The sequence below is a fragment of the Anolis sagrei genome, chromosome 3, assembly GCF_037176765.1.
Source record: "Anolis sagrei isolate rAnoSag1 chromosome 3, rAnoSag1.mat, whole genome shotgun sequence".
NCBI lineage: Eukaryota > Metazoa > Chordata > Lepidosauria > Squamata > Dactyloidae > Anolis > Anolis sagrei.
In genome coordinates, this window is record NC_090023.1 from 170,727,723 (window position 1) to 170,742,074 (window position 14,352).

The window sequence follows — 14,352 nt, forward strand, 5'->3', positions numbered from 1 at the left end:
ATATGAACAAATAAACTTGAAACGTTTTAATGTTTTCCCCTTCTTAGGTAGCAAAGCTAACACATTGCAAGCTGGGACAAAAATGGAGACTGGTGATCATCTTTCTGCCATAAAACATAATTCAGACACTACTAAAAATTGCTCTGTATCAAAGCAATATCCTTCTTCCTCCCCTTTAAAGCTGGATAGTTTACACTCTTGCTCTCCATTAACTCACACAGCGGGTGGTATAATGTCAGTGACTAATGGTCAACAAAATGTTTCGACTCCCTACGGGTATTTGCAATGCAGCAGTAACAAACCTCAGTTGACACCCAAAGGCAAGAGTTTTGATGTGTCCAATAGTGAACATACTGGAATTTCATTGGACGAGAAGAACAATGGCCTGCCTCCAGGTCTTCAAGATCTGACTGTTACAAAGACCACAGCCAACAGAGAGAGTCTGCAGCACACACTTGAACAAAAAGCAGCCAACAAGTCAAATCGTGAAATTAAAGAAAATTCTCCGGTCTCACAGTTGGTTAATTCTTGTGAGTCATTATTGTTATCAAATTCTTCAGAAAATGTAGTCCGAAATGAAATTAATTCTTCCCAGGAGCATCCAGTGCAGCAAGATGGTTTCATCCAAACTCCAAATTGTGCTTCTGCCGTTGTGGATTCACAATCAAATATTGAGCTGTTAAAGCACACAGATTCTGAAGAAAAAGCAGAGGAAATGTGGTCTGATAGTGAACATAACTTTTTGGATAGTGACATTGGTGGCGTAGCTGTGGCACCATCACACGGCTCCATCCTCATTGAATGTGCGCGCCGCGAACTACATGCTACGACTCCAATTAAAAAGCCAAACAGGAACCATCCCACACGAATCTCTTTAGTCTTCTACCAACACAAAAACTTGAATGAGCCAAAACATGGAATCGCATTGTGGGAGGCAAAAATGGCTGAGAAGGCAAAAGAAAAAGCCGCTGAAAAACTAGGCATTGAAAATGCCAACCTCCAAGGCAATGACAGGAGTGGACAGCAGCCCAATGCCTCCAGAGAAGTTTTCTGTGAAGAAAGTGAATTCAACCAAATCCCATCCCGCCGAGCATTAACAGTAACTCATGATAAAGTCATCACGGTGTCTACCTATGCCCTCACACGGGTCGCAGGGCCCTATCACCAATGGGCATAGGTTTTTATAGCAACTGTGCAACTTTTGCATTGGAGCAGTGTTGCACAATGATTCCTAAAGGTGCTGTTCAAGAACAAAGTCTTCTATGGTTTACTGTTTGTTCATCTCAACCATTTTGAAGGCTGAGGTTTAAAATGTTTTTTTTTTCTTAAACTGTGACTTTGTATATTTTAACATCTGGTGATTCTCAAGCACATTTTAAGCAAAAAAAAAGATATATTGTATAATTACAGGATTTTGGCTAGGTTATTAACCCTAATTGAACTATTCAGTTTATTACCTTTTTGGAATTTATATTTTGGTGCTCTGAATCGTCTGTTTACTACAAATGGGCTTTTTATAACAGATTTTACCAGATTTCATCTTTTATGAAGTAAAATCAAGTTAGACAGTATTAGCTATACACGGTTCTTGGTGCTTAATCACATTAATCAGTTAAAAATAAGCTGGTTTTATTTCTTCATGGTGCCATTGCTCTAAAAGCTTCCAGACATTGCTGTGAAGCCCAATTTAAGGTTAAAGAAACCAATGATAATTTTATCTATGTATAGATTTTTCATATATGTATGGTTTGTGTGTGAATGTGTGATAGAGAACTGCACAGATTCACATACAAACAATATCACTAGTGGTGGTTGGAGGTTGTAAGCTGTAAATAGATATATTTAAAAGCACTTTCTATTTTTAAAGTTAACTTGAAATAGTATAAGGATTACATTTGCCTAAGGTTTGTGCATTCTCTACCAAGGAATTTATTTTTTTCTTACTGTGTAGAGTTCCATATTGCTACAACAACAGTGCATATATATATATATATATAAAATAAATAGTTGATTTTTACGCTCCCTTCCCTTTCCCCAACAGATTCTTTGGTTTGTTTTTAAACAAAAGGTTAATAAATGCAGACAATTCAATATTTACAAATATAAATTAAGAAGCATTTTGTCCATACCTGTACTGCTATGATATTTTGTTGTAAGAAAGTATTTTCTATAGGTTTTTTTTTTTTAGCAATAAGGACATCAATCCCTTTCTCTGTCTCTCTAAGCGGAGTATTGCAAGTTACATATGACAACCAAATGTTCCTAGAGCCTCAGGGGTAGAACTGTTATGGCATCTGAAACTGCTTGCCTCTAGAGATGCCTTATTAATATTCTGAGTTTGAAGAGAGAGAGAGACTTGCAGTATCAGCTGTTTTTGTGGTCTATCTGAGTTCATTAAAATTTCCAGAGTTTTCATCAACTGTTGTCAATTAAGAAGGATTTATTAACATGCAGCCCAATCCTATGCATGTCTACTTAAAACTCTCCCACTGTGTTCACAGAGGCATGTTCCCAAGTAAGTGAGTATAGGATTGCAGCCTTAGCCTAGAATTTTCCCATTCCACATTAAAAGAGAGACAGTAGCATCTAAGTGGCTTACTAAGACGTTAGTTCTGATGAAATGTATGTAAAAAAATAAGAGGTATCAATAGGCAGAAGTTCACATTGTGTTATGTCTCTAAATGTGGTTCAGCTGCATCATAACTTGTGAATTTCGTGAGGCACAGTTGCATGATACACATATTCCTCTTAGCATGGTCTTCTCCCTCACTTACTATTTTCCCAAGAATTACAGTTGTAACTTTTTAGAAGAAACTATTTTAATCAAACTGGGAAACAGTGGGCACGTTGTTCTTCAAACTAATTTCCAATGTGTAGTTTGTATCTGAGTGTGCTAGCTTCTTCCTAGAGCAAGTAGTTCTCAGCCTATGGGTCCCCAGGTGTTTTGGCCTACAACTTCCAGAAGTCCCAGCCCGTTTACCAGTTGTTAGGATTTCTGGGAGTTGAAGGTCAAAACATCTGGGGACCCACGGGTTGAGAACCTTTGTCCTAGAGCTTGGGATATTTCCCTTTTTTTATTGGAACTATCAGAAATCTCTATGCCAGCATGACCATTGAGTGCCACTGGAAAACTGGTGGAGCTGTCTTTCAAAAAAAAAAAAATCCAAACTCTATATAGGTTGCTTGGGCTTTTGATAAAATTATTTGAAGGAGAAAAACTGAACAGACATACATCATAGCAAACAGGAGTGGCTCTAAGATGTTTTGCTGTCTGTGGAGTGAAGGATGAAGTTAGTACCCACCCTGTCAACCAGACAGATACATTGTACTTTAGTACTTGTGGTAGGACAAGATGCTCCACCTGACCTGTGGATAGCAGATTGGATTAGAAGACATAGGGCAAGATGGGTGGCACACAGAGGGATGCCCTCTCACTTCACTACAACTTCCTACTTTATATCTGAAATTCAATGCAGTAGTACATGTACGATGTCTCTCTCTGTTGCTGTTGTGTGAAGAGAAGTAAAGGCAGGGAAATATTTCAGATCTTTAGGTGGCTACTGACAGGTCTCAGATGGAACCCAGATTCCCAGATGGCAGCATCAGGTTTTTAGTTGATTCGATGCTTTCAGTCTTAGCTAGCCTGATAATGTGGATGCCACATGGAGATACTAACAGATTTCAGTACTTGAGTGCCATGGCTCAGTAAATGGCCTAGGAGCAACTGTGCCCCATTTTGCCTAAGTTAAAGAGATGGAACTGATTAAACCTGAGTTAAGAGGGCAGTTGGGATAGTGTGGGAGAAAAATCTGCCACACCAAAAAACAAAACAAAAAAAACCAATAGATGGCATGGATCAAACTGTAATTTCAGATACTACATTAACCAGTGTTCCTTGATGGGATAGTGGCATTCAGAACATCAGGAGAAGATAAACTGGCTCTTTCAGAAGTACTGTAGTGTTCCCACTTCTTTTCTCCTTCTTTTTATACAGTTTGGTTATTTAAACAAACCAAACATAGCAACAGTACTAACATTTGATAATAATTGTGCATTTCAGTTAATATGCAGATGGGGGAATTCATGGCTGTTGACCAGTTCAGCTTCAATCACTGAGCTCCAAATTTCTATTGTTTATGTGACTAATAGTTGTCATCCATAGGGTAAAATCTCTCTGTGGTAAATTCCATGGGTGTAAAGAGAGACAGAAGCTTTACCAATAACATACTTGATAATATATTGTAGTGGTGCTGTAATGAATACTGTCTAGATCTTCTCTTTTGCGAAACCTAGACATGGTGCTTTTATTTTTCTTTCTTTTTTAAAAAAGGTATCTAACACAGTTGTGTGTTCAACCTGAAAATACTTTGGTTGAAGAGGAAGTAGAAATATGTGAATTCTTTGTGTACCTAGAAGGGTCAATTCATTCTTGTTCTGTAGAAATGCCAATGGTGAACTGGTGTGACTCCAGCTTCCTGGTCCCCAATCCAGGACCTTGGGGAAACTCCACAAGAGACTGCATTCCTGTACACAGAGCTCCTCATGCTCTATAATGACTAAACACAATTGTGCCCTCAAGCTGTACAGATATTGTGTTGGGCAAAGCAAAGAGACAGAAGGGTATCTGAATCAGAACTTTGAAAAGTTGGTTGACAGTTCCCAGAATTCCCCAGCCAGCATGACTAGTGGACATATTGGTGTGTGCTGCCAAAATTCCAGGAGTCATCGTCCCAAAACCAACTTTTCCAAGTGTTGCCATGGGATAAGGTGATAATCTAATTTCACTTCAATTTTGACAAGAATTTACACCAATTTCTTGAGATGGAAAGAACTTGATTTTTTATTTTAAAAAAATAATTTGGATGAACCAAAATGGAAAGATTTGCTTATTTACAGCCAAGACTTTAAGACCACAGGATCTTAAAAGTCTACATTTTAATCTATGAGTATTCATTTCTGTTTGAACTAAGTTAGGATTGTCAACTCTTTTTTTTTCAAGCTCATTTTTGATTCCTATGTGGGAGACAAGTACAATATTGTCCTCGCCTTACTGGGAATAGCTCTATCTTTTTAATTTTGGCTGGTGCAAATGGTGGATGATTTGATTGCATTTGGGTTTTAATTTTTTAAAATCTGAAATCCACACTTTTTTCAGAAGTTTTTGTGGGAAGAACCTGATATTTAAACAATTGAATGCAGGAAAAAGTAAAAGTGTCAAATTCTTCCATCTCTAGTCTGAACAGTCATTCTCTGGCATCTGCTTTTCCTTCCATGTTCTAACAAGTGACGGTGCTATTAGAGGTAATGGATACTGTGTGTTTTAGGAACTAATGTACATATGAAGTCTGGAGCTAGATTCAGGATCCCCTCTCCAACCCATGAAAGAGAGCCCCTTGCACTCCCAACTCGGATAGCTGTACAACGCTTGTTTGCAAAGAGGTCTCAGAGAATCTTGCCTTTCTCAGAATATGTTGATCTATTTTTAAGTACCACTGAAATCAGTGGTATGTAAGCATAAAAATCTAATTCATTTCTATGAACAGTAAGTCTGCTTGTTCTTACTTGTAGCTCTGAGTTGTGATCCTACAGACTCTTTGAATTTGATGGGAGTTGCAAAACTCATCTGGTATGATTGAATTTAAAAATACATCCCCATACCTGTCAGCCAGTCTCAAAGCAGTGCTATTGAGATAGTTACTACAATCTTTTAAAAACAGCTGACTGAATCAAGCAGACTCCCAACATCCCAATAAAACATATAAGGAGAGAAAGATGTTAACATGTTCTATTTTTAAATCAAACTTTATTTTAAAAAAAAAACCCTAGCCACATGCTGCATTTTTCTTAGTTCAAATATATTGATTAGCTGAAATGGAGTAATATGGAGATTGTAAATAATCTAGAAGTCAATATTATACCATCATTTTGTACCAGCGGCTTTCTTCTTTCTGAGTATCTATATAGAGTAAATGGTTATGATATTTTTGTGTGCCTTAGATTTCCATTGTAAAATTTGTATATTTTGGTGAGCTGGAAAGTTGTTAAAAGTAACAGCTGCCTATACAGTAAGTAGGACTGCACATTTCTTCCATTCCTCATTATGTGGAGAGATGTTTTGTAGTTGCCAATTCCAGTGTTCTGTGGAAGAATTACTTTTCAGAAAAGATCACCAGCTATTTTTGCAGAGAAATAATCATATTTGCATCATTTTATTTAGTGCAGGAGTGGATTTCCCCCATCAACAGGTTTTTTGTTGTTCATTCGTTCAGTCATTTCCAACTCTTCGTGACCTCATGGACCAGCCCACGCCAGAGCTCCCTGTTGGTCGTCACCACCCCCAGCTCCTTCAAGGTCAATCCAGTCACTTCAAGGATACCATTCATCCATCTTGCCCTTGGTTGGCCCCTCTTCCTTTTTCCTTCCATTTTCCCCAGCATTATTGTCTTCTCTAAGCTTTCCTTTCTTCTCATGATGTGGCCAAAGTACTTCATCTTGGCCTTTATATTATATTATATACTGCCTGTATAATAGGAGTATTGTTGTTCAATTGTGAATTTCAGTTGTAACTCTGTCCATATTTACCTTATCATTAGAGCTCACTTTTGAGTTGTCAGGTGCAGGTTTCCACTGTTAACATGTTTGTGAAGCACAACTTTTGTTATGAAAACAGCAGTTGTGAATTACATTATTTTGCCCTTTTCTACAGATACTGAACATAATGGTATTTTTTTTTTTGTGTGAATCTAAAATCTTGAAATTAATTAAACATCATCGAAAACCTAAGGACCAAGAGAGGCATATCTAATTATAGAGGGTTATATTCAATTGATAGTCATTAAAAGAGTAAACCCACTGAAGCAGTGAAATGTACATACCTGTTGACTTACCATTCAACATTTGATTCAGCAACTCTAATTGGAATTACCAGCTAGATTTGGGACAGCTGTTTTCTGTGTACTACAGTATTTACACAGAAGTACTTATATTTTTTTTATTTGCAAAAGAAAGCCAGTTTTAAAATGACAATGCCAAATGGAAGACATATTGGCAGCCTGATCTACCCATTCATTTCATCAATGTGTTTCCGCATAGCAAGTTTTGACATGTTTTCTTGACCTATGTGCTTCCGTGGCCATTCCTTGCTTTTTATTTCAATTCATTTTTTAAAAGTCTAAAAAAAGTGGGTTTCACATTTTTATTCTTTTCAGTGTTTAACTTCTCCGGTCTCTAACCTGTCAATTAGATAGGGAACACCTACAATTCTGTTCCAGTTTCTCTTATATGATTAAACTACTTTAGAATAAATGTCTAAAAGCAATGTTAATGCTGTTCTGGAGCAAATACTGCCTAACACGCATACATGAATCCTGAGAATTGACAGCTACTTACTGTATATGGAGTTGTGTACTATTTATTGTACTGTTTCAGAAGCTGTATAATTTTTACATAGAAAGCAGTGTAATTTTGTGAATGATCCTATAGCTGCAAAGGCTAGTAATACTATTGTCATCTTGTAATAATGACTCTTTGGGGTTGTGACAAGCAGCAAAGTCTTCCAACTGCTGCAGCAACACAGATTCCTTTCAAAACAGTTTGGTCTAAAAGTGTCTTGTTGCTTTCAGTGGTGTCTTCCCAGGCTGTCTGGTTCAGGAGTTAAGAGAGTAAGAAATTATAGGAATGCATATAACCTAAGGTACATCATCAATCCCAGCTACAATAGATCCACTGAATTAATGGGATTTGGATAAGCGTAGATTTGCAATTCCAATGGATCTACTCTAGCTGGACCTGGGAGTTGGGTTTAGGACTGCATACATATTTATACTGTGTTCATTTTTCCCCATCTGCCATAAGAAATACCCGTTGATGAGATTATCAGATGCCTTCAGCTCTGCTTCTGGCATATAATTCATTTTAGTCTTCCAGGAGAGGCATCTTGTTCTGTTAGGTTCTTAACTCAACTGACACATTTCTGTGAAATGTAGGTGGACTGTAGGTAGTTTGGTTTAATTTAAAAAAGTGCTTGTGAAGTTTCTGTGTTGTAGCCTTCACTAGTTCATACTGAGAAGTGCATAGCTGTGCTTTAGTATGCTTTTCAAAGCGCCACAGTTTTATATTGCCGCAATTCACTATTAACTTCACTTTGACATCTGTGGCATCCTACAGAAATATACTTTCTAGGCCCAAGTTTCTTAAAATGACCAAATTCACCTGAATGTTATGGAGAGTGACAAATGTTCTCGGAATATTGAAAGTCAGCCTTAGAGATTTGTTTCTTTTTCTAACTTCTTGGGCCAGGAACAGCTCAGAGGGTCTTCAGTATGGTTTAATATCCTGAAGAAGTATTATAAAGTTACAAATAAAGATTTAGACAATTCTTAGCAGTTTTAACTACTGTTGGTATGTGATATGTCCTCATTGAATTAGTTTCATCTCCATGACCCCAGTTACGAAAAAATAATTGTGCTTAAATTCCATGGAAATTAATGGATCTTGCATTAACCATCTTAAGTGTAATTAGTCAACATTTCCATACAGGTTGAATATCCCTTATTTGAAATTATTAGGACCATATTTTGTAAAAAAAAGATTTTGAAATAATTATCTAAACACGAAATTAATATATGTTTCCTATATACTTTATTATGCATATACTTGAAGGTATTTGCATGATTTTATACAGAGTTTTAATTTTAATTATTCTCTGCATGAGACAAGGTTTGCGTAATTTGAACCATCAGAAAACAAAGGGTTTACAATCCCATGTGGACAGTATTTAAATTTTGAAATAATTTCAAATTCTGGATAAGGGATGCTGAACTTGTATTTACTTCTTTCTTTTTTCCCCCCTGCATGACAGCCAATATTTGAATATTCCAATATTTCTCCTTCCCCTACCACTGTAAATGGGATAAATACTATTTATGTCTAGGCATAGCATACTTTTAATTCATAATTTAACTAAATGCTTCACTTCATATTGACAGTCATTTACTTGGTATGTTATCATTGTTCTGGTTACTTGCAAAGGGACAACTAATAAAAACTTCATTTGAATCCACATTCATTACATGAATTCACAAACATGGGATAAATAAGGAACTGTTAGATAAAACTGATAATAAAGGGTCACAGTGTTTTACTTCCTACTTGTGTAAAAGGCTTTCCCATATATACCCATATAGAGCCCCTTTTATACTTGAGTACTGAATACAAGAGACTGAGAACTAAGTAGAAGAAGGACTCTGAAAACATGGGTAAATGCTACAATAGGAAAACAATATGAGGACAACTTCCACATTCTAGAAGTAATGAATAGTAAAATATATCATGGCCGGGTTGTCAGGAGAAAATGTCTCTAGACCATGGCCATATTGCCTGAAAAAACCTACAACAACGCAGTGATTCCGGCCATGAAAGCCTTCGACTATATCATGGCCCTCACATGGGTCAGATACATAACTTTTTATTTATACCCATATACATCTTAAGGAGGTTAGTGTCCTTCGTATTTACCCACCTACTTTTAAATTATGCATTATGAAAAACATTTTTAAAAACCCACTCCCTCCCTTCAGGTTTGAGTATCCCTTATCCAAAATTCTTGGGACCACAAGTTTTCTGTATTTCAGGTTGACTTTTTGTTTGGATTTTGGAATACCTATATTTGCATATAGATACATAATTGGAGATGGGATCCAAGATTAAACACAAAATTCACATATATTTCATAAACACCTTATACACTTGGGCCTGAAGATAATTTTGTACTATATTTCTAACAGTTATGTGCATGAAAAAAGTTTGTGTATATTGAACCACTGAAAAGCAAAGATGTCACTATCTCACCAGCCATGTGGACAATTTTGGATTTTGTGTAAGGGATCCTTAACCTGTAATTATTTGTAATGTAATTGATAGAGGTTGGAAAGGGCTAGAGCTAAACAAAATGGTTCTTGGGTTGTCTTTCACAGAACTAGGCAGTTGTGGAACAAATATAGGAGGCAGTTGTCTGCACCATTCATTGAAAGAAGTGGGAGGTTGGTTTTTACTCTCAAGATCTGTGGTGAGAATAATGGGGCCTCTAGATGTTGCTGAACAGCAACTTGCCATCATGATCAACATTAACAAATGGTGTGAACTGTAGTCCAGCAGCATTTGTAGGACCACATGATTTCCACCCCAGCTCTGTACTTTTCTAAAATTGGAGATTTTATCCTTTAGAATTGGCATATCTCTATCTTAATCCTGTTGTAAGAGGAAGCAACCAAGTACTGCCAGCGTATTCCACAAATTAACCACATATTAAAAAATGGTGCTGTTGTAAATTTTTTCATGGCTGTGTGATGATCATAAGTACTTGAGTTGCTGAATTAACAAGGCAGCATTATATGCAATGAACTATAGTTTATAAGCATAAATGTCTTCGGTGCTGAAAAATGAACCAGATTTTTATCAGTCCTTTATATCCACCTTGCAGGGTAAACAGGCACTAGGGTAGAAATGTGTAGCATTCCTCCAGAATAAGTTATGTTTAGTGTGAAGATTTGCACCTTCAGTGGTGGAGGGATGCACAGAAAGCCTTACTGTAAAAAGAAACCAAAAAAAGGTCAATTGTGCAATCAATAAAGGATTATTTTTCTTATGTTTCCCCTTTTTTACTGTACACAGGCCCTTAAGATCAAACCAGTAAAATTTGTCTTTAGCTTTGAAAAATCAAAATTTAGATCAGGAAGATGTAGTTTTGGAGTTTTATACATATTTTACCGACAGAAGGAATGTGGTTGATGATTTGTACCATGAGATGGTTAACCAAGCCATGATATTGGTAGAATGCGGTAGACTGTGGGTCATTTCTGCATCTGGTCAATATATGTTTCTATGGTCTATGCTCTTTGATCTTTTAAGATAGAATTAATATACCTTTTCTTCAAGTTCATTCCATTATAGTAAATGGAAATACATTTGTAGTAAGTAACTCTTTCATACTGATTACAGATTGATTGCTATTGAACTGAATAGTTCTAGTGGGTAGTGTATGGTCACAGATCTCTGTAGGACTGACACTTGAATGTAGTGATGCTAGAAAGCAAAATAATGATTAACCCAACCCCAGTGTTTGTAGTTAGAGTTACTCCGGGTACCTTAGGAGTGGCATATGTATGACTCTCCAGACATTTTTAACAGTAGATCCCATAAGCTATGATGACGGAGGTGATGGTATTTGCAATTCACAGCCATACATCCCTCACTGCTAGTGTACACATTCAGATATCAGCAAGAATTTTTTTGAATTAAGCTCCTTCGAGTCCTAATGACTCGATTCTGGGAAGTCGCTATCTACAGAATTGTCTATGAACAAATTGGACATAATAATCATTCACATAACAGCATGGCTGTTCACACAGCTATTTTGATATGCAGATACATTATTCCACTACTAAAAATTAGTTGTGAAACAGAAAGTTTTCCTGTGGTCAATAGAAGTATCACCTTAGCAAACGTTTCATTGCTAAAAAATGAATTACCGTAAATATTATAGACTTAGTACAACCTCATTTAGTTATGCTTTCAAAGAAATGTTAGATTACATTGATACAGTGTAATTTAGAGACACATGTTCTAATCAGGCAATTCAGATAATCGGGTTCCTGCTATACATAATGTGCACATTTAATCAATGATTGAAGTCATGGCAGGAATTCCCTTGGCTTTTGTGAATGGCATTTTGTAGTCCTAGCAAGCCTGGCAGCTTTGAGATTCTGTGCGTTGTGTCCGTCACTGCTGAATGTAGCTATCCTCAAGATTTCAAAGCCAGATACATTAGAAATGCTTTTGTAAAATATAACAGATCTAATATCCGCAGTAGTTGCAGACACATATTGATATTAAATATTTTAAGACCTTGCATTTATGTTTGGAAGAACCCTTTATTTTTAATCTTTGCTTTGAAAAGTAAAAAAAAAATGTCCCAGAGATATATGATGAGTGTGAACATTTCATCTCTTGCTTGAAAAGTAGACAATGTTTGGGAAAGAACTGCTGTTGAGCACATCAAGAGGCTTACTGGATCATGGCCACGGGGATCAGAAAACAACATGCTTAGCTAGCCTAGGCATATTGTTGAAATCCACAGGGGTTATACACAAATAATGTGTCTTGGGATACAGAGATACAGTCTGATCCAGGGCAGATTTATTCAAAAGAAAATACTACTTCGGTTAGTGGGGCTTATAGTGATGGATTAGTGAACTAAATCAATCTCAGTATCAAAAACCAATGGGGCTTCTACTCAAAAGTAAAATCACAGTGAGTGGGGTCTTTCCCCAGGTAAGTATGTGTCAATCTATACCTACAAGATGTTTACTTTCAGAAATATGGGGCCATCTTTTCCCCCCCTCTTCAACCCAACCCTTTTAAATCTCTTCATGGGTGCTATCTGAACCGATTGCTGTACTTAGTAGGTTAACATTTAAATGTTTGCTACCTCCACCTCCAGTTGTACCTTCAAATTGTAACTCCATAACTTCTGTGCATGCCAGTCTTTTTTTTATCCTTCTCCTCTCACGTGCTTTGCTTACAATTTAGGCTGATGGCAAAGTTTGCATGCTGCTGTGTGACGTTTTTGTTGGTATCATACAAGTATTGCTCTAATGTGGATTTTGAAAAGCCTTAAGCATCTTTGTTTGGAATTATTTGGGGGAATATGTTTCCATTATGCTCACTTTCTTCTGAGTAAAAATGCATTGGGTCAGGCTGCATGTACCCTGATTTCATTTGGAGTAGCTTAGACTAACCTTCACTGGTTTATGTCCAAATGGTAAAGATATATCCCAACAACATGTTTAGTAAATTGATTTTCTGTAACTTTTGAAAACAAGACAATAGGAAAATAAGTTATAATAAATCAGAAGAAACTTGAGCTCTGTTGTTGATTAATAGTCCCTGTACTTTTACTTTGTGTGATGTATATGTGTGTTTTTTTAAAAAAAATCTGAAGTGCATACAATATTTATTTTTCAACATTTAACTTTGATTTTGGTGGGTTTTTCCTTTAATCATCTACTGTATTTAGAGGATCAGATGGTGGAAATATTAAAAGGCAAATTCTACAATTTACCACAATTTTAGTTACTAATAAATGGGAGGAAAGCACTTCACTATTTCACAATACTTACAGGAAAAATTAAAAGCTACTTCATTTCTTTGAGGAGAAATACATTTGAAATTCTCTGCAGACAAGGGAACGCTTACCAGCAGTACTTGAAGACTTGTGGGTTTTGACTGCATGTTACTTGAAAGATCTTACTAAGCTACTCTTTTTGGTGCACAGCAGTTATTGTACATGATTTCTTGTTTATGTAGCAAGATGCATTGAAATTGTATTGATACATACGTGTAAAGATTGTTGTGAAGATGGTTTGTTCTGTTTTTTTCCTTGTTATGTGTCATATCTGTTTAAACTTTAAATGTTCCTTTTTTTAAAGTCCTAAAAAGGCAAGAAAATTTTACTGTCATTGAAAATATATTTTACATTTTTGTCATGATTTTTTTCCAAAAAAAATTATTACAAAGTGTATCATTCCTGATAACACAGAACATTGTGGATGGTTTCAAATAAATTTTATACTTCTATTTTGCACTCAGTTGTTTTAATTTTCCTTTCATGTCCTTTCCATCCCAGATTAATTCTATTTTTCTAAAACACATTTGAGTCTCCATTGCTTCCCACTTATAAGCTCACATGCCTGCAAGATTCATGCTATCTATGGAGGTTCCAACCTAGTTCCTAGTTTGCCTAGTTCCAACAGACCTCACTACCTCTGAGGATGCTTGCCATAGATGCAGGCGAAACGTCAGGAGAGAATGCCTCTAAACCATGGCCATATAGCCCGAAAAAACCTACAACAACCCAGTGATTCCGGCCATGAAAGCCTTCGACAATACATTAAATGGAGACAGTTTTTGCAATTGTGCTTCTTTTGTTAACTCTTTGAGGAAATGAAACAGGGTTAGCCAAATATTTTAAAGACATCAGTTCAAGTGTGCTTGTGGGAGTGAAGCAGGGATGTATTTGTTTAGTACTTGGATGGGAGGCCACAAATGAATACCAGATGATGTAGGCTGTATTTCGGACAAAAGAACTGGCCAAGGCAATTCTAGGGGGATATGCTCCAAGACTATCTCCAACCCCCCTGGATACCAGATATGGCAGATAATAGTCAAAGATATGTTTTTACTCTATGTGGCTGGAAACATGACTGTCAAACTCATTTCCATTGAGGTCCACATCAGCGTTATGGTTGCCTTGAAAGGGCCAGTGAATCCCTGGATGGAGACTTTGTGGATAAA

The 14,352-nt window shown here is 36.6% G+C and overlaps 1 protein-coding gene across 2 annotated transcripts in view; it reads left to right on the forward strand.

Annotated features, from left to right (window-relative positions):
• The window catches only part of TET1 (tet methylcytosine dioxygenase 1), a 110,876-nt gene extending 97,241 nt beyond the window's left edge, over positions 1 to 13,635 (forward strand). For both annotated transcript variants that reach the window (XM_067465681.1, XM_067465682.1), the window contains exon 12: positions 48 to 13,635. In XM_067465681.1, the coding sequence (XP_067321782.1) occupies positions 48 to 1,177 (1,130 nt within the window). In that variant the 3' untranslated portion in view covers positions 1,178 to 13,635. The remainder of the gene's footprint in view (positions 1 to 47) is intronic.
• Positions 13,636 to 14,352: the final 717 nt, after the last annotated feature.